At 46.5% G+C, this 27830-nt stretch overlaps 1 protein-coding gene across 1 annotated transcript in view; it reads right to left on the bottom strand.

Moving 5' to 3' along the window:
- Nucleotides 1-2619: 2619 nt before the first annotated feature.
- Nucleotides 2620-27830, bottom strand: part of WDR18 (WD repeat domain 18) — a 487280-nt gene continuing 462069 nt past the window's right edge. Inside the window, exons 8-10 of the mRNA XM_069647517.1 lie at nt 12477-12643; nt 3861-3929; nt 2620-3180 (exon numbers count right to left, since the gene is read on the bottom strand). Coding sequence (XP_069503618.1) covers nt 3055-3180; nt 3861-3929; nt 12477-12643 — 362 coding nt within the window. The 3' untranslated portion in view covers nt 2620-3054. The remainder of the gene's footprint in view (nt 3181-3860; nt 3930-12476; nt 12644-27830) is intronic.

Consider the following 27830-nt stretch of genomic DNA (forward strand, 5'->3'; position numbering starts at 1 on the left):
AGGGGAAGGTGCGCCCTGCCTGGCAGCCGAAGAGCCTGACCATTCGGCGCTCCCAGTGCCCGTGGACTCGCGGTGCTTAGCCTTCTGTTGGGCCCCCGTTGCCGGGGCGCCCTCACAGGACTTAGAAGACCGCTCGGACCTTTTCTTCTTTTCACCTGCTGGGCCCTTCTCCAGCCAGCTGGCGAGGCGGGAACGACGATCCCTCATGGTCCGTTCCGATAGGTTCTTGCAGAACGCACAGTCCTTCTCCACGCGAGTCTTGTCCTCATGAAGGCAGTAGAGACATCTCGAATGCTCGTCCTCCTTGAAAACCTTTTGTAACCCGCATCCAGGGCAGTTCCTGAACAGCTTTGATCCGGGCGTTGAGCTTCCCCTGTCCTGGGCCATATCCATGGTAGGCCTCAGAACTACTGGAATCCTCCAAGAAGCGTAACTCGACGAAAACTTCACCCTTGAGGGGTGTAGAAAATTCCGAAACGGGTCCCCGTTGATCGGATGTAGAACGGTGGAGCTTGAGGCTCGATTTAACCGAAAAATGAGAAAATCTCTTTGAAAAAAGCGCGAAAACGCAGTAAACGCTAGAGAGCTATAGCACGAGGACTCCCAACACTTGAACGTGCGGTAAATATCTGAGGATGGCTGCCGGGGGGGGGGGCTTAGAGAGAGGGCAGTCATTGGCTGGGGACAGTATAACCCAGAGACCAGTGATTGGTTACTACTAAGAAAGACAGATCAGAAACGAAACTGATACTGATTTTTTCTTTACAGAGGATTCCCAGCCCGACGACGGGGAATATTCTTGAGCATGTGAATCCATGGCAGACCCCATGCTGGAGAAAGTGTTTGTCAACTATTTTACAAAGTGGAATGTCAAACACAAGAAAGGACATGCGCTATGAATACATACCAGACGCATGTCCAATTCACCCATTTTACTGCATTCACTTTTGAAGATGTGCATTGCTTGTTGTGCATAGTTCTCTTCTAAACGTGAACCATGCTCGTTTTGCCTAATATAACTATAAACCTATATTGTAAAGTTAACTTATGAGCCTCGGTTGTTTGACAGAAAAGTTCAACTAAATGAAAGGCCAGAATGTTTGTTGGGTGGGGAGGTTCCCCCGGAATAATCCTCTTAAAGACAATACACATTGATGAAAGCTATGCTGCATCACGTCCCCAGAATTCGCACTTATGCTAATCGTTTCTACCTATTGACCAATACATATTTGCATGAGAGGCTTTGTAAGTTTACTTGATATGACAATATTTGTGTGGTTTCTAGATGGCCGAATGGAATATTTGTGTCAAGCTGATGAAGCGTGCACATACATAATTTGGAAACCGGCAAGCTGAATTCACCACATTAGACCCAAATGATGTGATCTTTGGCGAAAGACCTTTGCATTCAGTCCAGCAAGTGCCCAAATGTTCAGTCCATAAAACAGTGACCACCTGAAGAAGTGGTCTAGGCCGGTGGGTTAGCTCAGGGGCAACGCGTTTGTCTTTTAAGCAAGAAAACGCAAAGAAATAGTTTTGAATGCCGGTCTTGCACTTAGAAACTGGTGTCCGGTATTAAGCGCATTATAAAAGAACAATCATAATTATATAACTAAAGCATTAGCAAAGCCCTCGTCTACTCTGGTCTTCTTTCTCACACTTCTTCCATAAACCACTTCATGGTGCTCCCACACACACTTGTTTTGTATGAGAATTATTTTCATTTAGGAATACGGCATTCCAAGCCATATCCGAGCATTCCAACCATGTCAGCTACTCCGCCAGGAATAAGCAGGCCACCGACAGTAATTTGCCAACATTGGCTGACCAATTGGAACATATGCTAAATAAGATAACTGGCCCATCGACAGTATGTATTGATCGTATAAAATTGCAGTTTTAAATTGTACCATTTTTTTTTTTTAAAACACAAAAAACACACTTTCAGCTGCTCAAGGGCACCAAATGGGGAATTTTAGAGTTAGCCGAGGAGATATTTGTGTTAAATTAAGTTGTGCATCTGCTCTAATGCAAGCAATAAGGTAAGCAAAAAGCAAAGCAGGATGCCCCGGAAAAGGACCCTCTGTCAAAAGGGTGCATAGAGCTGCTCATCGAGAATGAGGCTGACGCTCTATGCTTGGCACCTGATAATGACATTCTCATGGTCCGCGAGTGAGCCTCCGTTTGAGAGACTGGTCTCCGTGTTACCATTGAGGAAAATCCAGCCGACTAGTTTCACAAATGGTGTTTACCCAATTAGCAGCAGGCAGATTTCGGCAACTTCTACACTACCATGGACATAAAAGTAGGCTCCATTTCCACCTAGGAATTGGTGATGTGATCATTGATTTGAATATGGCTTGGTTTTCTTTTATGTGCAGTCATAATAACAAACCAAACTGAGGTTCCACCATCCTTAAATTCCAAGGAAATGTAATGCGTCTCCGTTTGGTGGTGGTGGGTCACTGGGGGGCCCGTCCAAAGAATTCTGAGACAACCACATTCAAACCCTATGGCCACTGTTATAAACAGCACGCACACACGCGCACACACACACACACACACACACACACACACACACACACACACACACACACACACACACTTAAAGACACGTCAAACTATCTCACAATGTTTTATTTAAACAAAAATATATATCTTAAGTTCAAGAATTTTACAAAACAAAACACGTCTAAACAAACTACAAGGGGAAAGAAAATCTGGTAAATCCTTTGAATTTCTGAAGAAAATTGCTTCTAAACGCTGATGAATGCATGCCTGAAGGCAGACACATCTGTAGAATCGAGCACCATGGATATTCTGGTGCAACAGGTCACTGGTGCTAGCTTCTGGTCCGTGCAGATGGTGTCTGGGGCACATGTCAGAGTGCGTGCCAAAAGGATGCTGGCCTGTAAATAAACACAGACATGAACGTTTATGCTCCCATAAGGTTCCGCGGATACACTAGAATGTGTCCACGTGCGCTGCTCAACAGTTCTTGCGACCTTCCAATCACGCAAGTAAAGCCACTGGCCGCAGGGGGCAGCTGTAGGTTCAGTGCTTGGTGATGATTCGGGCTGAGAAATCAAAAAGGTCCTTGTTGATCTTTCGCAGAGTGCTGACCTCATCTTCGAGCTCTGTTACACGAACCTTCAGCTGCTCAGAGTCACCCGTGTCATTCTGAAAAGAAAAGAAGATGGCACATCATTGGTCCAAAACCAGAGGAAGAACGCCAGGCCACACAACAAGGGTGGGTGATAGGCAGGTTAAATCAAACCCAGGGGAGGTAAAGTGGATGAGAACGAAAACTTCCTCTCCTTGGGAGGGGAAAAATGATAGACCCCATGGGCGGAGAACGCAGCATCATACGACTCCAAAAAGGGAGAAACACAGGCAGATGGAGTTCATGTCCCTGGGGAGAGTGAGAAGAGTAGGCAGAATGTCAAGACCCAGGAAAGATGACAGGGAGGCGAAAACCCTTCAAGCCATGGAGGAACTTCCTGACCCCTGCAGAAGGGTGTGATGACCAGGCACCATCCCATCACCCCTGGAGGGGAGGATGGTCAGAAGAACCCAACGGCACCTGGATAAAAAGGGCCATGAGCAGGGTGGCAATCAGTCAGAACCACTATACCAGGATGGAATAAACGGCAAAGGGAGGTTGTTGCGGGCTGGAACAGCACCAGGAGGCCAAAGTAGTTGGCAGGCGTTTGACTTACTTCCACTTGTTACTGTCCCTGCACCCCAGATCTCCCACCTCCACATATAGCTCATCCTGTTATGGCCAAAGTGAATTCTGCAGAAAGTTGCCTAACCAGTGCGTGGAAACAGAGCCCCACCCAGAGTGGAGAAAGCTTTACCTTATCCAGAGTGTCGCAAATCAGGCTGTGCAGGCGATCTGTTTTCTGGAGATAACTCTCAGCTGCTCCCTAAAAGAGAGGAAAGGTAACAGATGGAATCAGTGTTCGGTAAGACTTGTGGGTAAGGCATCCGTTTCTCCTGTGCCAGAAAGCCTGTTTTTATCAGTATACAGTCCCATTTGGGTGTAGGAGGTCAGAGGGCAGTTAGAGCAGCGCAGAGATGCAGTGGGCGATCCAGGGAAAGGCAGTCACGTCTATGCTGGGGGACTGGTATGCATGGAGTGCGGTATTGCATAACCTACAGAAGTAAGCACCTATGTATGCAAGACATGTTTGCAAAGTCAGCACATTTCTGTCATAGGCCAGTCTGTACTGACTTCGGAGCGTTGTATCTGTCCCAAACGGAGCACAGGGCTAAGTATCAGTGAATACTCTCCCACTCTCCAATCAATGGATCGGCCAAAATAGATGCAAGGATGGGAGGGGCTGAGTTGACGATTTCCTGCCCAGCCCCAACTCTTGGGAGGGAGAGGGCCTGCGCCCTCATCCGACACCTTGGCAAGGTGGCATCGTCACGTGCCTGGAGTATGGTGAAAGTGTAGTGTCCTGAGGTGGTCTTGGACTGCCGATACACCCTTCTTCCTTACACTGCTCTTCGGTACTCCTAGGCACCCAGCTGGGAGCCAATCTAGCATGACTGCTTGCTTTCCAGCCTGCATTAATTGGCTCACACCAAGGATAATTGGAAGCACGAATTGCAGTTGTGCCTTTGGTGACCCAATAACTAAAATATCGTGTAATCCATCCATTGCTTTCTTTGATTTACAAACTATTCTGAATTGGAAACAATGTATTAAGGTGCTCACTGCATTGCCTACATAACTTGGGGGTCTTGCACAACTGTGGGGTATACAGGAGAGAGTTTTCCCCACCGAAGGTGTCACGGGTTTCACATACCAACATCTTGGGACCCTGCAATTTGTTTGCCAGTCGAACCTCTGACATACAGCTGAAGGAGCGCAGAAAATGCTAAGAGACTGGAAACAAGATCCTTCCTGACCTGTTATGTTATATGCATATATACCGCGTGCGGTTGCCCAAAGGCATCATGGCGCTAGAGTGGGAGGACAGAGCCATTGCTGTTGAGGCCACAATACGAAGGCCTAAAGAGGGTCGTTTTCAGAGCTCTTCTAAAAGCTAGGTGATTAGACATTTTCCTCATAGCGAAGGGCATACCGTTAAATAGATTAGCCGCAACTATGGAGAAAGCCCGACTGCCTATCCTGGTACGCCGAAACCTCGGGACAACCAGGAGGTTGGCGGAAGAGGAGCGAAGATCCCACGCGGGGTGGTAACTAAGAAATTTAGCCTGCAGAAACTCAGCTCCTTGGGCGTGAATAGCCCTATGGACAATGCACATAGCCTTAAAAAGGAGGCGCTGGTTTACCGGCAGCCAGTGAAGCCAACGCAGAACCGGGGAAATATGAGCTCCATATGGGGTGCCCGTGGCTAACCTAGCCGTTAGGTTCTGTATTCGTTGTAACCATTGTAGCAGGCAGATTGGCTGGGCCAGGTACAGAGAGTTACAATAATCAAGGCGGGATAGGACCAGTGCTGCAACAACCAGAGGACAAAGGGGTTCAGGTATCATAGGAAGTACCTTCTTCAGGATCTTAAGTAGATAGTGGCCAGCTTGGCACACAGCCGCCACCTCGTTAGTCATGGAGAGAGTGTCGAGGAAGGGGACCTAGAGTAGAGGGCCAGAAGGCAAAGATCCACAGTGAGGGGTCAGGGGGACATCCCACCACCAGTACCTCAGTCTTATCCCCATTAAGCTTGAGCCAGTTGTGGTCCATCCAGTCGCCCACGTCCCTCAAACAGTCACAAAGGCATGCTGACGCCTGATCCCGATCTAGCCGGATCAGGATTTGGGTGTTAGCATACGAGTAACAGTTGAGGCCGTGGGCGCGGATGAGGCACACTAAAGCCCAGATATAAATGTTGAACAGAATCGGGGACAAGGAAGAACCTTGAGGGACACCGCATGTGAGAACAGGGTAAAGAAAGAAAAGGAGGCATGGCAAGAGTTTGTGTGCGGTCCGACAGGAAAGAAGTGAGCCAGGCAAGAACCTGGCCAGAAATTCCGATCTGGGCCAGGTGAGACAACATGATGGGGTGGTCGACCATGTTGAATGCCGCTGAGATCGAGCAAAATCAGGGCTCCAACCCCCCTGAGTCAACCAGTCTGGACATATGGTCCTGCACGGACACCAGCACACTCTGTGCCTCTACCTGGTCTAAAACCTGCCGGGGCAGGATTAAGAATATTAATGGTTTCCAGAAAGGAAGATAATAGAGGAGCAATTAGAGATTCCAAGAGTTTAGAGAGAAAAGGGAGCAAGGAAATAGGGCAGAAATTAGCAAGAACCGCGGGATCGAGCGTGGGCTTCTTCAAAAGGGGTACAACCCTAGCCGATTTCAGATCAGGGGGGGACAAAGCCAGATTGGCAAGAGCTATTTACAGCTGAAGTGAGGGCTACCAGAAGGTCAGGAGCAATCTTCTTCATAATTTCCATAGGAATGGCATCCGCGGGAGAAGAGGATTTGATAGCGGATAGGACTTCAGCCTCGGAAAAGAAAGGGTAAGTCAACCAAATGGCAGAATTATCAGAGGAGATAGAAGGTGTATTGCTGGCACCAGAGGCCGACATAGCTAGAGATTTAGCAATGTTGGTGCGAATAACCTATTTTGTTGATAAAGAAAAGGGACAAATCGTCGCACAGTTCTTGGGTAGGTTTGACCCTGGAGGTAAGGGCTTCAGAGGAGGTTAGAGATTTAAGTACAGTGAAGAGAGTTTTGGGTTGGCAGAGTGCTGTTTCAATCTTATGGGAAACAAAAGTGGCTTTGGCAGTTTTAATGTCTGCCAAATAGATGGACAGACAGGCTTTATAAGATTTTCTGACATCGGGATCGTAGTTCTTTCGCCATTTATGTTTGGTCTGTCTTAACTTCAGATGGACAATTTTTATTTGTTCTGAGAACCAAGGTTGGGATGGTAGTCTACGACCTTTTTTAGGGGAGCATAACAGTCGGCAGATTCCTGAAATAACAGACAGTGAGCTCAGAGACAGAGGCCTCACAGGGTCACATTTGTTAATTATATGGGCGCTGAGCTCTTTAGTATCAACCGAGGCCATGAGCGCAACAGCATCTTTGGTGGGAGGATCTTATTCTGGGGGGGGGGGGGTTACAGGGACTGAAATACACAAGTTACCAGGTAATGATCGGACCATACCACTGGTTCAATGGTATCCAGGCTCAACAAAGAATCTTTCAGAAAAATCAGGTCAAGAGTATTGGCCAGACTATGGGTAGGTCCTTGGGTCAATTAGTGCAGTTCAAGATCAAGTAGATTGTCGAAGAAGGAGCTAAGCTTGTTCGATCTAGGAGTGTTATAACGAAGATTGAAATCGCCTAACACTATTAGAATAGTAGTGTAGTCACATGTCAGCCAGTAGATCCGGGAAGGATACCCCAAAAAGACATATAGGCCCCAGCGGGAGGTATATCAGCAAAAAATGAAAGACACAGGAAGGCGAGATAGCACATCTGAAAAACAGCGCTTCCATATTAAGCTCATGTGGGCAAGGTAATAGGGTAACATCATACTCAGCCCGGAATATAACAGCCACCCCACCGCCACGCTGAGGGGGTTGGGGGGCGGTCGTGATGGACGATACGATATTCTGATGGAATAGCTTGAACCAGTGCCGATGCGGAGCTCGGGACAAGCCAGGTTTCAGTGAGGCAGAGCATCGAAGGTTGCTTGCTCATTATAAGAACATGCATTTCCCCAGTGTGAGCTGGGAGAGAAATGGTATTTAGTAAAAGTAGGGAAGGTGCTCCAACCAAAGACGACTTCTCTGGGGGTGTTTTATTAAGAGCAGAGCAGTTAGGCATCAGGCAGTTTCTCTGGCCAGATCGTATCTACAGGAGCCAGGGAGAGGAGAGAACCCCTACTGATGAAACCTTCCCGCCCCTTCCCGGCACGGACGGGCACAGACAGGCTTACCTTAAGTGAGCCTTTGGCACATTGGCGGCGTGTCCGCTGTACGGGCGGCCGGTGTAGCACATTTATAGCTACGTGCCGGCATAGGAGTGGGGGAAAGCCCCACCTCCAAAGAAGTAGAAATAGGACTTACCCTCTAATGAGTAACCCTCTCCTGAACATTCTGATCCAGTTCACGCCACCCTTGCATCTGCCTGCAACCTGGTTACCCTCCTCTCCTCTTGTACGCATTTCTTTCCACAGTATTTCCCAGGATTGGGCCTGTGTAGACTTGCTAGGCACCAAACTAATCGGCATAAGCAAAACGAGAGCCTCTATGCCCTAAAGTACTGCTGGCCGGAAATAATTAATGCGCAGTCTAATCTCCTTGCAAATCTCTATCCAGATAGACTGTGGGGGCAAGCCGCCCCAGTGCAGTCTATGCCTGGCGCACACACATTGGAAAAGAGCCTCAGCGGAGGTTGCTCTCTGGCATCATTAATAACATACTAATTACAGTTCTTATAGCTCCGCACAATCTGGGTTGCTTTACAAATTGTCCTCTAATCAAAGAAAAATAATTAACCTTGCACAAAGGTTGAGAGGGGGGGGGGCGGGTAGATTATTCTGCCACTTCGCCACTCTTTTTCCTTTCACACCTGAAGAGCACTTAGAAGCATAATCTCCTCGCTCTTCAAGCTTAAGGGTGGGCCTTCTCCCCCTTTTCTTTAGTGCGCAGTACAGGTGATCACCTGCATGCAGAGCCCGCAAGGTAATTACCCACACACCCTCTTCCACCCCCAAGCACCAAAGGGGGTGAATAGCCTCATCCATCCCTCAGGACACAGACAGCACGTGAGAAAATCCTTCAATCCAGTCAAAGGAAAGCATCTCATGGCATTGGTGGGGGGTAGTGCAATCGCTCTACTCCAGAAAGCCCTCACCACTCTACCTACCCCTCCATAACGTTGACTATCATCAATGTTGCACTACACTATGCATTAACATACTGTTATGTTATGCTGCTTGGCATTTGTATAGCGCTTTGTATATCACTGATAGGTCCGCACAGCCAATGTTAACTAGTGTCAATGTTTACTAACCCATAGAGAACTGTCAAGATCAGCCTATGTCACCTTTGACAGGTGTAATAATCGTTAGCATGCGCCACATCTGGATGGAATGGTAAATGTCAGCATTTGCCGCACTAGGTTGGAGTCCTCGATGTAGCCTGCCTCGCATCTAGATAGAGTTGTGAATGTTAGCATATGTCGCACTTAATTGGAATCCTCAATGTAGCCTACATCGCATCTAGATAGAAATGTTATTCAATGATTGATATATGACTCTCCTGCCAAGCCTAGACCAAGCATGCAATCATTAATCAATAACCAACCCACTAACCATTTCACTCCTCTGCATACACCTCTCAAACCAAACAACCACAAGCCTTAAACGCAGCAAACCGCACAAACTTCACTACACTGCAACACAAAAACAAACCACACAGACTTGCACAACAGCATACGACGACTGCCAACCAAAAAAACCCCAACCCACCGGGCTGAGGCTGCCAACAGCACATCACTGCTATCTTGCACTTCTCCAGCTCAATCCCACTAACTCACCCCCCTCTCCCTTTTTAAGAGCCGCCAGAGCGCCAGGGGACCACTCCGGTGGTGATAGTGCGCGGTACAAATAGCCTTTAACATTAACATCTCATGAAGAACAGTGACGGTATAGACCTTCATCCTGCATCCAACAGCCGCACAGGGGAGGGATTAAACCAGCACAATTTTGAAGTATGTGGTCTTTGGGTTTTTTACTGGACTTCAGCTGAGATGTTTCCAGTTTAAAGGCTCACTTAAGCTTCGTGCTTGGGTGCTTCCAGGACCCCAAAGACTGGCTGGAATAGATACACTTGTGGTCTTTGTCAAGGGTACGTTTAGACCTATATTGCCCGACCACTGATCATTAATGAGTTATTTCATGTTGAGTTCTAAAGTGATAGGAGTAGACTTTTCTCCGATTGGTGGTGCCTGGTTCCAAAAGCTAAAGTGGGCCAGGGACAGTGTGAAGTATGGAGGTGGGGAGGAAAGGTCCAAGTCCAGTCTACGAATTCTAGCAAGCTTAATAGCAGAGACTAAGCACAGGACCAGGATTCGCACCTGTGTTGCCCTGCGTTGCCTTGCCCCTGAGCTATCCTCAAGGCCCGGCTATGAGGCGACAGCTACACTTCATTTGCCCCCCTTACACATCAGAACTGTCAGACCAAGCAGAGAAAGGCAGAATGGGGCCACTCCTAACCTCACCATAGTTTGCTATGAGCCTCAAGCTCCTGCTCAGGTGGAAGAAAATGGGCTGTGCGGGCATTGACAATGCAAAAGAGAAAGTAGTGCAAAAACCACCTAGTGAGTTCTCTTGGCTACAAATTGTTAGGTTCCAGAGGCAGTTACGCTGGAAGGCACTCCGGCATTCTCAATTGAGAGTGGGCTTTCTCCTGTTGGTTCTTTTGAGAGCAATGCCTTGGTTCCGGATATCTGGATGCACTCGAGGCCTTCTATGAATCTTATGAGGATGGCTTTAGTGTAGTGGCAGCCTGAATCCCTCTTGAACCAGACTATTCAGAGTATCTGCAAACACCAGTGTTCCCACCCATCTCTTCCTGAGTGGCAGCTATATTCTCCCTATAAAAGAGGACAGCACAATGATTTCATTGACAAAAGACTCGCATGTACTTAGAGGCTTACACCCTTGCGGCTAATTTGTATTGTATTTATTTGATTTTATATAGCACCTTACATCAAAGCTCTGAACTTAAGAACAAGAACGGTACAATAAAAAGATTTGACACACAGCATATCTCTGTGGTTACGATACCCTTCATTAACCTGTCAAAAAGAAGTAGGATCGCAGAGAGACCCGGAAGGATAAATAAACAGTAATGGAGCGAAGAGCGAGTGGGGGATCATACCAGTGTAAAGGTGCTAGAAGAGAAAAAACAAACGAGACTGAGCACAGGGAGGACAAGGAACCCTAAGAAGATAATAAGAATGACAAAGTGAACGAGAAGGAGAGTAGAATGAGATTGGAGAAGATAGAAAAGGGGGTCTAAGGCCATGGAGGGATTTAAAAACTAGACAAAGAACATTTAATTTTAAACAATGATGAAAAGAGAGCCATCCCAGATCAGTCAGGCAAGATGAAATAGAATCACGAGGAGCAAGAAGACAGAACACAAATAGAAGCATGTAATACAAATTTCAGAGGAGCAAGACGAGATGAAGGAAGTCGAAAGAGTGCTGAAGAACAATAGAAAAGCTGCGAGAAAATTAGGGCAGACACCAACAATTGAGTGGCCACAAAAGTCATGAAAGGACATGCTTTTCGCATTTTGTACAAATTAAATTGACAGGAACAGGCAGATGGGGAAATATGGTGACTGAAAGAAAGATCTGAATCAAAATAAAGACCCAGATTACAGTACACGGAAGATGTATGTACCTGCGAAGGGGGAAATTATATGAATGGAGAGGCCAGAGAAATAGTGGTGGAAGGAAAGAAAATAACCTCAGTTTTTGCAGCACTGAGTACCAAGAAGTGGTCTGACATCAAAGACTGAATGGTGAGGAGAGCGGTGCTAAGCTTACGGTGGATGTGATCAGTGAAGTGAGGAAAGGAAAGGAAGATCTGGGTGTCATCAGCATAAAAGTGATGATTCCAAAGGAAGAAATAACCCCAGCAAGTGAGGAGGTATAAAGAGAAAAAAATAAAAGGACCAAGAACCAAATCTTGAGGAACACCATGGATAAGTGGACATGTGGAGAGAATATGCTTTCTTTTGATGAAAAGCTGCACAATACATAAACTAGAGAGACTGCTAAAAGCAGACTACCTGTTTATTTATGATTTTGTAACTGTCTACTCATGGAGGTCAACTTTTTGCAAAGTAGACCCATTTCTATTTTGTATAGTATTTTATAATTTTTTTTGTTTTTCTTTTTTAGCAGGCGGGGAGCTCCTCTTAGATAGGACTCCTCCCCTGCACCACTCCGCCACTTTCCTACTAACTTTCCTACTAACCACAATTCTTCTACGCCTTAACCTTTTCCCCTGAATCATACTCCTCATCCCTTACACCTAACTCTGTTTTGACTCTGGGTTTGTTTTAGGTAGGTTTCACCTTTGAAAAAGGTAAGCCTATAATAGACCCACAAAAGGAAGACTTGAATTTATAAGTCAACTTTTGAACCCAATACTGTTTTGCTGTGCAACCTAGATATGTTATGGTGTACTGCAACTCTGGTCTGGTGTTGTTTTATATTGTAATTTTATGTTCCGTCTACTATGATCCATTTTGTCATGCCACCTGTACAATGTTGAATTCTACTATTTAGTTTGCTAATGCTATGTTGCAATGCTATACCATGCCATGTTACACTAACAGATTTGCTGTTTGCAGAGTTCATGGCTACCACTCATGACTTCTCAGCACTTACATTGCCCGTTCACTTTTCTTGGCTGTACACATTTTAGATATTAAGCAAAAAGATCCATTGGGCTTTACCTGGTGATGAAGGCCAAGTCGCAGGGTCACCCCGCCATTACCCTGCTCGTCACTGCTCTCAGCACCCTGCAGGTGCTTGCTGAAACGTGGAAGAGGAACACTGGGGCGACCATCAGTGCTAAACATATTCGATGGAGCTGGGATGATGAGAGCATTTGTCACCGGGCCTGAGAGGAAAAACCATAAACAGTCAGTTAGGCATGGAAAGCTAGAGTGCAGGTTAGAAACAGAAGTCTAGGCTTAGTGGCCACCAAGCAGGTTGGACAGGGAACACTGGTGATGTAGTTCATAGAACAGGTTAAACTTGGATATCTAGGACAGGAGATCACAGAATATGTTGGACAGGTAGTAGGTCCAACATATTCAGCGAGTAATAGTAACTGGTCGAATTTTATATACCTGACATTTTTTCATCAAATGTAATCCCCAAAGCGCAGATGGTGAATTGGGGTCAGGCAATATTGTGAAGGTGGGGAGGAGCATGAGCAAATTAAATTCGACCAGTTTGTTTTCAATCAATAGACACCCATCAGTTGGGCATAGATGACCAGGATTCTAGATAAGTGCGTCCGTTGACCAGTGGCATAGATCAGAGAGTAGTAGGGCTGGTGATAAGAGGACACTGGGCATGGAAGAACAGGGTTAGAGATCACTGAGCAGGTGGGCCATGGGTGAGAGAGTAGTAGGGCTGGCGATTCAAGGGGACACTGGACATGAATACCTAGGGTTGGAGATCACAGAGAAGGTTGGGCATGGATCAGAGAGCAGTTTAGACAAAGGTATCTACTGTTGGAGACTGTTGGAGATCTGAGGGCAGGCAGAACTGGAGAGCTGAGATTGCAGGTTAAGCACAGATAAGGTATGGAGTTCACATATAGCCAATGGAAAGCTGGGGATGAACAAAACATTAAGGAGATTAGAAACAAGAGTTAATCTACAAACCACAGGGAGATTTGCAGAGGTACCAAGTTGAGCGACTCAAAACATCCCGATGCCCCAGCACGTTACCTGTAATCAAATGTGTGTGAAAGGTGGGGGATGTGGGCGGGGGGGGGGGTCCTTCGGTCCATCTGTATTCTAAACAGATTTTTGCTATTGGTCGAATAACCAGTACAAAGTTTGTTGAGATGTTCTTCAGCTGCACGCTCGGCAAAAAGTCTACCTAGCCTCTAGCTGAGCCAGAAACACTCTTTTCAGGAAGTCGAGGTGCACTGGTGGGCACACTCCCACAGTGAGCCAGCTTATAACAGTACCAAAGCAGGGAAAACTCACAGTTCGAGACCTTGCTCCTTAAATACTTAAGGTGAATATGTTCATCCTGAATTTGCACAACTAGTCAAAGTCACCGTCACCCACTGCCGCAGACTTCTGCTAAAAATAAAATGGATGGAACGCATCACCCAGGCACAGAGAAACTTCACTGGTTACCAGTGAGGAAAATATTTCATATCAAAGTACTGTGCATCACTCAGCACTACATGGACAGGGAGCGGAACTCCAGTCAAAAATCACCCTCCTTCCACCCACGAAGGACCATAGGATCTAGCAACAACTTTCTATAGAAGCAAGTTATGAGAAAAACAAGTACAGAGGTATTGTCTTCTCTATCCTCATAGAAAAACTGTGGAACTCATCTCCAAAAGCGATCCAGACAACAGAGACCATGTGACATTTCGGAAATTGATAAAAATCATACTATTCAATGCTCCAAGATGGACAAGTATCCACAACCAACTCTCTGAAATAAACAGACTACAATAAGACGCCACAATAGCATATAGCATATATTGGTCTAATTGCATTTAGAAAGTCTGTCTGATAGCATATCTGCATTCTAGTTTGCATTTAGAAAGTCCGCATGATAGCACATCTGTGTGTAATTGCATTTAGAAAGTCCGCCCGATAGCATATTTTGGTCTAATTGCATTTAGAAAATTCTGCCTAATAGCATATCTTGGTGTAATTGCAATTAGGAAATTCCACCTATTAGCATATCTTATCTTGGTGTAATTGCATTTAGGAAATCCGCCTGATAGCATATCTGTGTTCTAGTTTTGCATTTAGAAAGTCCGCCCGATAGCATATCTTGGCCTAATTGCATTTAGCAATTTCCGCCTATTACCATATCTTGGTGTAATTGCATTTAGAAAATCCGCCTGATAGCATATTTGTGTTCTAGCTTGCATTTAGAAAGACTGCCTAGTAGCATATCTTGGTATAATTGCATTTAGAAAACTCAGCCTAATAGCATATCTGTGCTCTAGTTTGCATTTAGAAAGAGTGCCTGGTAGCATATCTTGGTGTAATTACATTTAGAAAATCCGACTGATAGCACATCTTGGTCTAATTGCATTTAGAAAGTCCACCTGATACCATATTTGTGTTCTAGCTTGCATTTAGAAAGACTGCCTGGTAGCATATCTTGGTATAATTGCATTTAGAACACTCAGCCCAATAGCATATCTGTGCTCTAGTTTGCATTTAGAAAGACTGCCTGGTAGCATATCTGTGTTCTAGTTTGCATTTAGAAAGACTGCCTAATAGCATATCTGTGTTCTAGTTTGCATTTAGAAAGACTGCCTGGTAGCATATCTTGGTGTAATTGCATTTAGAACATTTTCCTGATAGCATATCTTGGTGTAATTGCATTTAGAAGACTCTGCCTAATAGCATATCTACGTTCTAGTTTCCATTTAGAAAGACTGCCTCATAGCATACCTTGTTATAATTAAAAATGAGTAAGTCCACCTAAAAGCATATTGGTGTGGCTGCATTTAGAAAATCCACCTAACATATCTGTGTTCTAGTTTGCATTTATAAAGACTGCCTAAAAGCATAACTTGGCATAATTGCATTTAGAAAGTGCACCTAAATAGCATATCTGTGGTGTAGTTGCTCCTAAAAGAGGTTGCATTTAGAACGTGTACCCAATAGCATATGGGTGGTGTAGTCTACCTTACGAAAGTCCACCTAATAGCATATCTAACATATCTGTGGTGTAGCCTATACTTAGATAGTGTTCCTAATAGCATTCTTTGGTATAATTTCACTCAGAATGTCCGCCTAATGGCATATCTGTAGCTTAGTTGCTGCTAGAAGTGATTAGAAGATGTGGTGTAGTCTAGACTACACTCAGGAATTCCTTAACAGCACTCTGGTATAATTGCATTTAGAAAGTCTGCCTAAACTGCATAGCTGCGGTAAAACTACATTTAGAAAATTTGCCTAATAGCATATCTGTTGTGTTATCCACATTTAGAAAGTCTCCCTAATAGCATATCTATGGTATGATTGCATTCAGAATGTCCACCTATTAGCACCTCTGTGGGATAGTCTACATTCAGAAAGTGTCCCTAACAGCATATCTGTGGTATAGTTGCCAGCTTAGTTCCGCTTACAAAGTCTACCTAATAGCATATCCGATAGTCGGCCTATCAGCTAATTAGATAACCTAAATAGAAACTTTGATTTAGTTGTACGTAAAAGCAGCGAATAATCCCTCCCGTGGTATAATTGTACCTAGGAACTGTGAATAATATAACCCTGTGACATAGTTGAACAATTGAGAATAATCTCACCCTGTGGCATAGTTGAATTAAACCCATGATATAGCTGAAGTTAGAAACTGTAAATATACTCACCTGAGGTTTAGTCAAACTCACACTGAATAATCTCACCCGGTGGTATATTTGAACTTAGAAAGTTCGACATATCACTGTGGTACAGCAGTAGTACAGCTAATCATAGTGGGTGTGTACAGCTAAACATCTGGTGGTATAGTTTTAGTGGGAAGGAGTGAACAAAACCATCCAACGCCAACTATAACACAGCTCAAACGAACAAAAGCATGAGTCCTCCAAAGGCCTCTGAAAATAACCTCCCCGTGCCCACCTCCCGCCCCGCCCTACCATCCATACCACCCACCAACCCACTCTCACCCCCACCTCACCCCCACCTCATCCACTACCCATCCCCTATCCGAACACCAAGCCAGAGGAGCACGATGGCGAGCGATCCATCCTAAGGCTACCCCTCCTCCCACCCACCTACCATCATCATCATACAGACTTCCCCCTCCCATCCGACCAACGGCCAGCCTCACCTCCCAAGCACTCCCATCCCTGCTACCATACGCCCCCACCCCCTCATCAACACCCACCATCATCCACCCACCAGCCCACTACTTCCCCTCCCTAAAAATTGCACGCCTCACCCTGGCAAGAACAGTAGCTGCTTCCTTCTCCCCCCTACCCTCTCTCACACTCCAACCACAGCAAAAACACTGAAGAGAAATCGTACTTGGTCTCCCTCAATTGCTCAGTACTCATCGCCACTCCTGCCTAGACCCACCTCATCCTCCCAATCTCGACCAACAACCTCCCCACCTGCCTCACCATACCTAAAACCCCTCTCCCTCGATTTCTCACCGACCACAACCGAAACTCCAAATCCAGTCAACCCGTCAAACCACTCCAACCCCTGCACCCCAATCCCACCAACTCAACTGCCCGCCTATTCTTCCCAACCATGCACCCCCCATACTAGCTTCCCATTTTACACCCCCCTCCACTGCCACTCCCTCATCACCCTCCTGTACCGAAGTTAATTGCATCCTTTTTAATGCCTATCTGTAGCAAAAAACAGACAGCATCTTTGACCGCCTCACCTCTGACAAACCAGACCTGGTCTTTATCACGGAAACCTGGTTCTCTGACGACTTCGCCATGATCGGCAACGAGGCATTCCCCGCAGACTATTCCCTCATCCCATGAAACCGTCCCTCTAGAGGAGGAGGAATAGCAATTGCCTTCAAATCTCACTTCTACACCTCAATCATCGAAAACAAGCCATCCATTCCTTCCTGCGAATCACTCCTCGTAAAACTCTTCCTCCCCCCTTCGTTCTCCCACAGCTTCCTAATAATCTACAGACCCCCTGGCTAGGATAGACAATTCCCAAACAACCTCTGCAACTCTATTGCCACCAAACAACTAAACTACCCCAACCTCACCCTCCTATGAGATTTCAACATATGGCTCGACATTCCCACCAACCCTATGACACACTCTTCACGCAATTAACCTCCAACCCGACAACGGCCCGACTCGCTATAAAGGACACACACTAGATGCCATCTTCAGCTCCCACAACCTGATACATCTAAATGCCCCCCACCCCCATCATCTGGTTCGATCATTTCATTGTCGCTTTCGCCATTCGCTCACCCAACCCTCTCCCCTTACCCGAACCTGAACCTCCAAATCTACGAAAATGCTGGAAGAAACTAATAATCTTTCCTGACCTAGCCGACGCACTTCTTCAGTCTCCACCCCCTACCTCCGTACTCAATGAACAACCCCCCCACCCCCCGGCGCCTTTGACTCATGGCTCAACACCTCACTAATGGGGCTCATACCCTCTTGCAAACCATCAGCCCGTCGTGGCCTTTTCCCTAGATGGTTCACACCTGAACTGAAGACCACTAAAGAACTACATAAATCCCTAGAACGCAAATAGCGGAAGGACAAAACCCCCCTCAGCAGATCGACCTTGGCCCGGCACCTTCGGCAGTACAAGGCTGAAATCCGGAAAGAAAAAAAGCCCATTACAACTCCCAAATCCTAAACTGCAAAAACCCCAGCAAAGAATTTCACAAAATCATCACCAAATTCTCCAAACCGTCATGCATCACCACCCTCCCGACCCCCTCACAATCACAGTGCGCCTCACTCTCTCTCTCCACTTCTACACCACAGCTCATGAAAGAACAAATATTCTAACCAACAAACTAGCTCTCATACACCCACCTCGCAATCCAACCCCCATACCAGCCAAATCACCGCCTACGACCTCTCCCCAACCAACGTTCGACTCCTTCAGTCCAATATCAACCGACAAATTCCTCAAACTTCTCTCTGCCCGCAAACCATCCGGCTCTCCCCTGGACCCTTGCCCAGCCACAACCCTCAAAGAAATGTTTGCGTCCACCTGCGCAGGAGAGCATGCAAGAACCATCAAACGACTCCCTTTCCTTGGGAATCTTTCCCGACGCATTCAAAACGGTTCATGTCAAACCTCTTATAAAAAAAGCTTCCCTCGACCCTCTCGAACCCAAAAAATACCGCCTCATCTCAAACACCAGATTCCTAGCCAAACTCATGGACCGAACCGCCTGCTCCCAACTAAATACCTTTGTCAAAGCCAACAATCTCCTAGACCGCGCTCAATCAGGTTTCAGAGCCCGACACGGAACCGAAACCACACTAACCTCAATCTGGGACGACCTTAAAATCACAGCAGATTCAGCGGGATGTGCGCATTAATCCTTCTCGACCTATCCACCGCTTTCGACACAATCAACCACGCAATCCTGCTAGACCGCCTCCACTCCCTAGGAATTTGTGGAACCACCCTCAAATGGATGGCATCCTTCCTCAAAAATAGGAACCAAATAACCCTACTCTCCACCTACTGCTCCCAAGCCCGACCAGTCGACACCAGAGTTCCACAAGGAGCATGCCTATCAGCCCTCCCGTTTAACCTCTACATGGCCACCCTCCCAAGAATGATTTGCTTACACAACATCCTGTGCTACAACTACGCCGATGACACTCAACTAATTCTAAAACTGCTAAACTCAAAACCCAACTGCCGACCAGACCTCGCTTCCTGCCTCCTCGACAGATCTCTGGATGACCACAAACCACCTCTTGCTAAATACCTCCAAAACCAAAATCATGGTATGTGGCAACACCGAACATCTTCCACACCCACTACCCTGGCCATCTACCATGGGCAACTCACTGACATCCTCTAATTCAGTGAAAAACCTTGGATGCACCATAGACTCTGACCTAACCCTCTCACACCAAGTCAACAACGTCTCAAAGTCCTGCCACTACCACCTCAAAATTCTAAGGCGCATTTTCCCATACCTCTCCTTTCCCAACAGACTCTCCGCTGTACAATCAAGTGTTATATCAAGACTGGACTATGCTAACCCCATTTATCTCAGAGTGCACGCATACCAACTGAATAAACTACAAAGAGCTCAAAACGCTGCAGTCAAACTGCTACTAGCGCTTGGCCCAAGAGACCACATCTCCCCAGCCCTCAAAACTCTGCACTGGCTTCCGGTTGCCCGAAGAGTGACCTTCAAAACCTTATGCATCTCTCACCAAGCACTGCATAAAACCGGACCTCAATATCTTCGAGACAAACTATAACCCTATCACCTGTCTCGTACCCGAAGATCAACCTCAGCCGGCCTCCTAGTCATACCAAAAACAAACTCAGTCAGGTTAGGTGGATCATCATTCTCAGCCTTGGCCCCCACTCTGTGGAATGCGCTCCCACTCCACATCCGACTCACCGAGGACCTCATGTCTTTCCGCAAAATACTGAAAACATGGCTCTTCCCCTAAAACTGACCAGTGACTCAAACTGGATAACAGCAACTCAATGACATTAGTCCAAAATGCTAGATCTTAAATAACAATCCAGCATCGTGACCCAAGCAAGAAATCGAAAGATAACCACTAAGGTAAACTAAAAAGGACAAACAAAATTAGAATGAGTAAAAAGGATCGTAGCACTGAAGTTGATCGAAATAATTAGTTGTACCAGAGCAGTAAAGTGGTTGAAATGGATGAAATATATGTAAAGGACAAGAAGATCAAAGTGGATGAGAGGAATAAAGTGGATAACAGCAATTCAACTAGCCCAAACTTCTAGATCATAATTAACAATAACAAATAACATTCCAACATCAAGATTCCAAGTGAGAAATCGAAAACTAATAAACTCGAATGTAAACTAAAAATGACAAATAAAATAGAATGATTAAAGTGGAACAAATCAGTGATGAGGATAAAAGCATAAGTCGTATGAAAACGGTAAAATGGCTGAAATGAATTAAATTGATGAAATTAATGTAATGGACAAGAGGAACAAAATGGACAAGAAGAATAAAGTGGAGAGGATGGAAAGATGAAAACATGAATACATGATACGGATGAGTGCACAGAGTGCACTGAACTGGTAGAGTGCATGAAACAGATATATGGCATGGAAGGCAAAAGTGCATGGTACAAATGGAACAAATAGACTAGACAATTCAAGTGCATGTAACAAGTGGAGTGCATGGGACAGACAGAGAACATGGGACGGATCGAGTGCGTACGACAAATGTCATGAGTTGAGCACATGATGTCGGTAGAGCAGATGAATGTCGATGGAGAGGAAGAAGTGCGTATAGCAGATGAGAGCGTAAAGCAGATGAGAGCGTATTGCGGATGAGAGCGTAAAGCAGATGAGAGCACAGAATGCTTGAGAGCGTGGAACTGATGAATGCGTGGAGCGGGGGTAGGTTATGGAGAAGATAGCATGGAGCGGACGTAGGGTGTTGTACAGATGTAGGGTGTTGAGCGGATGTGGGGTATGGGGGGTTTGGAGCAAATGTAGGGTGTTGAGTGGATGTAGGGTGTGGAGTGGAAGTAAGGTGTGGAGTGGAAGTAAGGTGTGGAGCAAATGTAGTGTCTGGAGTGGCTGTAGAGGGTGGAGCATGTGCGGAGCAAATGTAAAGTGTGATTGGTCTAGAGTGTGGAGCGGGTGGATGATGTATGGGACGGAACGGATGATGTAGGTAGAAGGAACGGGTCAAGTATGTTGAATGTAACGGATGTAGAGTATGGAGCGATCGGGTCACGTATGCGGACGGAACGGGTCACGTATGCGGACGGAACGGGTCACGTATGCGGACGGAGCGTCCGAAGTGGATGGAGCAAGTGAAGTATAGGGTGGAGCGGACGAACTGGGAGGAGAGGGTGAAGTATGTGGAACGGATCGGGCAAAATTGATGGGTAGAATCGGGGGAAGTGGGTGAATGGAATAGCGAAGTATGTGGAAGGAACGGGAGAGGTAGGTAGATGGAACAGAGAAAGTGGATGTATGGAACAGGTGAAGTGTTTGGATGGAACGGATGAAGTATGTAGACGGATGGAACAGATGAAGAATGTAGACGGATGGAACAGATGAAGAATGTAGACGGATGGAACAGATGAAGAATGTAGACGGATGGAACAGATGAAGAATGTAGACGGATGGAACAGATGAAGAATGTAGACGGATGGAGCGGGCGAAGCATGTGGATGGAGCGGGCAAAGCATGTGGATGGAGCGGGCAAAGCATGTGGATGGAGCGGGCAAAGCATGTGGATGGAGCGGGCAAAGCATGTGGATGGAGCGGGCGAAGCATGTGGATGGAGCGGGCGAAGCATGTGGATGGAGCGGGCGAAGCATGTGGATGGAGCGGGCGAAGCATGTGGATGGAGCGGGCGAAGCATGTGGATGGAGCGGGCGAAGCATGTGGATGGAGCGGGCGAAGCATGTGGATGGAGCGGGCGAAGCATGTGGATGGAGCGGGCGAAGCATGTGGATGGAGCGGGCGAAGCATGTGGATGGAGCGGGCGAAGCATGTGGATGGAGCGGGCGAAGCATGTGGATGGAGCGGGCGAAGCATGTGGATGGAGCGGGCGAAGTATTGTGGAAGGAACGGGCGAAGTATTGTGGAAGGAACGGGCGAAGTATTGTGGAAGGAACGGGCGAAGTATTGTGGAAGGAACGGGCGAAGTATTGTGGAAGGAACGGGCGAAGTATTGTGGAAGGAACGGGCGAAGTATTGTGGAAGGAACGGGCGAAGTATTGTGGAAGGAACGGGCGAAGTATTGTGGAAGGAACGGGCGAAGTATTGTGGAAGGAACGGGTGAAGTATTGTGGAAGGAACGGGTGAAGTATTGTGGAAGGAACGGGTGAAGTATTGTGGAAGGAACGGGTGAAGTATTGTGGAAGGAACGGGTGAAGTATTGTGGAAGGAACGGGTGAAGTACATGGAGCGGGTGGAGTGGATGAAATGAAAGAAGTGTGTGGATGAAACGGGTGTAGTGAGTAGAATGGATGAAGTAGGTGGATGAACGGGTGAAGTATGTAGATGGGAAGGGTGAAATGGGTGGACCGGAAAAGCGGGTGGAACCGATGAAGTGGGTGGAACCGGTGAAGTGTGTAGATGAAACGGGTAAAAAGAGTGGAACGGATGATGTGGGTGGATGAACGGATGACGAATGAACGGACGAAAACTAGGTATATGAAACGGGTCAGGGAGGTGGATGGAGGATGCATAGAGAACAGACAACGTGGAAATGAGCAGCCCGGAATGATGAAGCGATAAAATGTATAGATCGGACCAAGTGCATTGCCTAGAAGGAATACATGGAACTGATCGAACCGATTGTCTGCTTAGAACTGAGAGAGTACATACAACGGATGGAATTCACAGAAAAAACAGAGCACAGAGTGGGCTAGTGATAAAAATGCTTTAAAAAAAGAGCACAGAACGATCTATATTGCATAAAACAACCAAAGTACATAGAATGGTTAGAGTGCATGGAACGGTTGGAGTGCATGGAACGGATGAAGTGCATGGAACTACTGGCGTATGCTCAACCTCACGATATAAACCACCATAACTCCACGCTTACTCTCTCCTTTACACCACCACTCAACTAGAACACAGCGATACTATGACTCGATTCGGTATAGCTGTTCTCATACCATCACTTGCTTCATACTCCCCATCATCGTATCTAAACACAGCTGGTTACACATCCTCCAGCCTAGGCGGTCTCCTCAGGCCTAACGCAGGCCGAATCGATCTGGATAACAACCTACCAGAACGAACACATACTCTTGATCTTCCAAACGCCAGACCTACTGCTAAGAGGCAGCTATCACAGGAATGCAACACCGCTGCACACATATCCGGTGCTCACACGCACCTTATGACTCTCTCTCTCTCTACTGACTTGAACTTCGGTTCCCGAGGGCATTCTACCTACCAGCGCCTTGAGATCATACCAATGGTACATAAGGCGCTATATAAATGCAAAATAACATAACAAAGATGCCCGCAAAACATGATACAAACTGCTTTCAATGAATGATGCATCAAAATGAACATGGCTACCAAAACAACAAGGATCATCATAACAAAAACCAAGAGACATAGAAGTATCAACCCCCGCCACCCAGCCCACCCCATCAAGCCACCTCCCCCACCCGTGAAAACACAAAACTCACATGGAAAGAACATACAAATAAATTTTCATATAAAAAAAACAATCAAAATTAGCCCAGCTGATACGTCAAAGCAATCCAATGAACTAACAACCTCACTTTTTAAGCACCTCACTCAACACACCAACTCGCTGATGAAAGATACAACTTATATAAATACCTGGTCCTCCACAACTTAGTCAACATTCTACACACCCCTCAAACAAACTGCTAAAACCTGACCACAATACACTGATTTTAACCCTCCCCACCCCCCAACCCCCAATCTCCTTAGCTCTCCCATTTGGAAACAGACCTCTGGCAGAAAACCACTTGGAGCACTCACCCACACAGAAAAGTTACTCCAGGCTCTACCAGCACCAGCCGTTGCGCACAAAGCCGGTCCTTTCCTGCTAATCCCCTAACCACTTCCTCCTCCTCCCCTAGTTCATTTTCAGATCCATGGAAATGGCTGGAGGCCGCAGCAGTGCGTGGTACTAATCCAAATAATGCGACATAAAAGAACTTTAGGAAGCCAAATGTTTTGCGCCCCTAGAACCAGGCCAGTGCAAAGGTCTGACGGCGTATGATTTGTATCAATACAGTGCCAACCTCTGGTCAAAACCTCAAAACAAAAATCAAGTTATATATGGGAACACACCAGAAGGTTTATCAGGCATCATACCATGGAGAGATCGCCCCTTTCAACTTAGTTGCGTCAAATGTTAGTGCAGTGGAACCTTACTCTGTACTCCCCATTGTGCCATTTTTCAAAACATTTGGACACAATTCTCATAATGCCTGTAGTGTTCGCATTCTTTTTTAATTAAACTCTGCACTAGAACTGCATGGATTAATGTGAGTGAGATTGCAATAGTTAAACAACCCTGTTAGCCAAAGAAGAACAAGTTACTTACCAACTGTAACGTTCTTTCGACTGGATGTTCCTCCCACGTATTCCTCATCTTGTGATAAATCTCCAGCTTTGCTGCTTCGGAAAAATGTTTTCTCTCGGCAGAGGGTGCGGTGCTCGAGGTCATGGCGTCGATCGTCCCTCGACGTACTCCGTACTCTGTCGACGTCACCGATGGTATAAGTAGCTCGAGCCGCGCCCGTTGCTTCAGTTCTATTTTTCCGATGAAATATATATAGGAGGAACACCCAGGCGTGTCCCATGACCGATACATTCTTCGTGGGAGGAAAGTGTAAGAAAACGTAAACTGTACTGTGGGGTAGGATGGGAGGGTCGATGAGGAATACGTGGGAGGAACATCCAGTCGAAAGAACGTTACAGTTGGTAAGTAACTTGTTCTTCGAATGGATTGTGTCCTCCCACGTATTCCTCATCTTGTGATAGGCTCCCATAGTAGTATCAATTTTTGGGAGGTGGGAGTACCATTTCAGTTTTCGTGGACAGAATGCAGAACTGCCTTTGCAAATAAACACTCGTTAGAGGAGGTAATGTCCAAACAATAATGTTTAACAAAAGTATGTATTGTTTTCCAGGTTGCAGCTGCACAAATGTCTGCTGCCGGGACTCCCCTCTTTAGAGCCGCAGAAGTAGCCATTCCCCTTGTAGAATGGGCACGAAGCCCATCTGTAGGTTCTTTTCCCGCTAGTCTGTAGCATTCAACTATGGCTAATATGATCAGCGGGAAATGGTCTGTTTTGTTACAGATAAGCCTAATTTTTGACCAGTGTAACCCACAAACAGTTGGTCATCTTGTCTCAATTTAGCCATCCTAGAGATGTAAAAACTAAGAGCCCTCTTGGGATCTAATCTGTGTAATCTCTCCTCTTCTTTGCATAGGTGAGGAGGAGGATAAAACGTAGGAAGTACTATTTTTTGTGACAAATGGAAGTCCGAGACTACTTTTGACAAAAATGAAGGTTTAACTTAAGGACTACCTTATCTTTATAAAAAATAGTATATGGTGGTTTGCATGAGAGAGCCTGAAGTTCGCTAATCCTGCGGGCTGATGATAGGGCCACAAGGAGGACAGTTTTTAGAGTCAAAAGCCTCAATGGACATGAGTGCAGAGGCTCAAAAGGTATGCAAGTCAAGAATTTTAATACTAAATTTAAGTCCCAGGCTGGTACATGAAAAGGTACTGGAGGGTATACATTAGTGAGCCCCCTTTAAGAATTGAATTATTAATGGTATTTTGAAATATGAAACCTCTTCCGAGGAGCGCTTGAAAATGGACAGCGCAGCAAGGTATCCTTTTATTGTTCCTATCTGGAGCCCCAGATTAGCTAGATGTAGCAGAAAGGAAAGCACCATTGGGGTGCCACACTGAAAAGGGTCCACATCCTTGTCTCTGCACCAGTTACTAAACCTATTCCAGCGACATCGGTACAAAGACTTTCTTGCTTGCTGGTCTTCTGGCCGAAAGCAAGATTTCCATTACGTCATCCGGAAGATCTCAGTCCTTGTATCTCTCAGAAACCATGCGTGAAGGTTGAGTGTCTTGACCTCTGGATGGAGAACCCGACCTTCCTCTTGCGAGAGAAGATCCTCCCTTTGCGGAAGACGTATTGGAGGGCAGATGGACATGTCTAGAAGGTCCAGGTACCACGTCCTCCTGGCCCAATCTGGGGCAATTAGGATCATTGTTTTCTTGAACTTTCTCAACCTCCTGATTACTTGAGGAATCACGGGGACTGGGGGAAACGCGTACAGCAGTGGAAACTTCCACTCCACTACGAATGCGTCTCCCAGAGCTCTTCTGAGGAAATTCCCTTGAGCAGTACGGATCGCACTTCCGGTTGACCGCGGTGGCGAACAGATCCACTTGAAGGGTTCCCCAAAGGGCGAAGATCTCCAGAAGGACTTCCTGAGCCAGCTCCCACTCGTGAGAGACTGTGCTCTGCCTGCTCAGAGCGTCTGCCACCGTGTTCTTCTCTCCGGCTAGGTGAATTGCCGACAGAGAGATTCCTTCTCGTATTGCCCAGAACCGGAGCTGCATTGCCTCTCTGCACAGTGGCAGTGACACTACACCTCCTCTCTTGTTGAGATAGTACATGGCCACTGTGTTGTCCGTCATTATCAGAACATTCTTTTCCCTGGACAGAGGGCAGAAAGGCCTTCAGAGCTAGTCTGATTGCCCTCAGCTCTAATAGGTTGATGTGTAGTTTGGACTCCGATGGAGACCAACGACCGCCGATTGTCAGATCGTTGGTGTGTGTGCTCCCCACCCCGTGAGTGAGGCGTCCGTCACTACTGTTATCTCTGGCCATGGTTGCCAAAAAGACTCTCCCTTGAGAATGTTGTTGTTGCAAGCCCACCATAGAAGATCCTGAGCAACTGCGCTCAGAACTTGCAGAAGATCCGACATATTCCCTGAGAACTGGGACCACTGAGTTCTGAGTGCCCATTGAAGGGATCTCATTCTCAACCTGGCCTCTGGTACTAGGAAAATGCAGGCTGCCATGAGGCCGAGCAACCTGAGAAAATCGAAGGCCGGTATACGTTGGGCATTCTGGAATTTTGTTACCATCTGCTGGATGTGGAGAGCTCTCACTTCGGGAGGCAAGGCTTTTCCCAATGAAGTGTCCAAGACTGCTCCGGTAAACTGGAGTTTCTGGGCTGGTATCATGTGGGACTTCTTGAAATTGAGGGAGAAGCCCAGTTTGTGGAGGAAGTGGCAGATGTTCCTGAGCTTGTTCTGGAGAACTTGCTCTGATCAACCAGTCGTCCAGGTAGGGATATATGTGAATACCTCCTTTCCTGAGACTTGCTGCCACAACCGCCAACATTTTGGTGAAAACCCTCGGGGCGGAGGTCAACCCGAATGGCAGAACTCGAAACTGATAATGAGAATGGCCAATCGCGAACCTCAGGTACTTTCTGTGCTTTGGATGGATTGGCACATGAAGGTAAGCATCCTGAAGGTCCAATGATACCAACCAATCTTGGAGTTGGAGAGCCTGAAGGATCTGAGAAAGAGTCACCATCTTGAACTTGTCCTTCCTGAGGAACTTGTTCAAGTTTCTCAAGTCCAAGATGGGTCTCAGTCCTCCATCCTTTTTTAGGATGAGAAAATATGGGGAGTACCAACCCCTGTTCCTCTCCGCTACAGGTACCAGTTCTATGGCACCTTTCTCTAGCAGGGTTAAAATTTCCTGCAACAGGAGCGGATCCGGAATTTTGTTGGAGTTGGCTCCCGGGGGATGATTCTGAGGCCTTTTTAGAAAGGGTAGACAGTAACCTTGGGCTACTGTTTCCAGTGCTCAAGCATCTGAG

This window comes from Ambystoma mexicanum, chromosome 1p (genome assembly GCF_040938575.1).
Source record: "Ambystoma mexicanum isolate Mex_15411 chromosome 1p, UKY_AmexF1_1, whole genome shotgun sequence".
NCBI lineage: Eukaryota > Metazoa > Chordata > Amphibia > Caudata > Ambystomatidae > Ambystoma > Ambystoma mexicanum.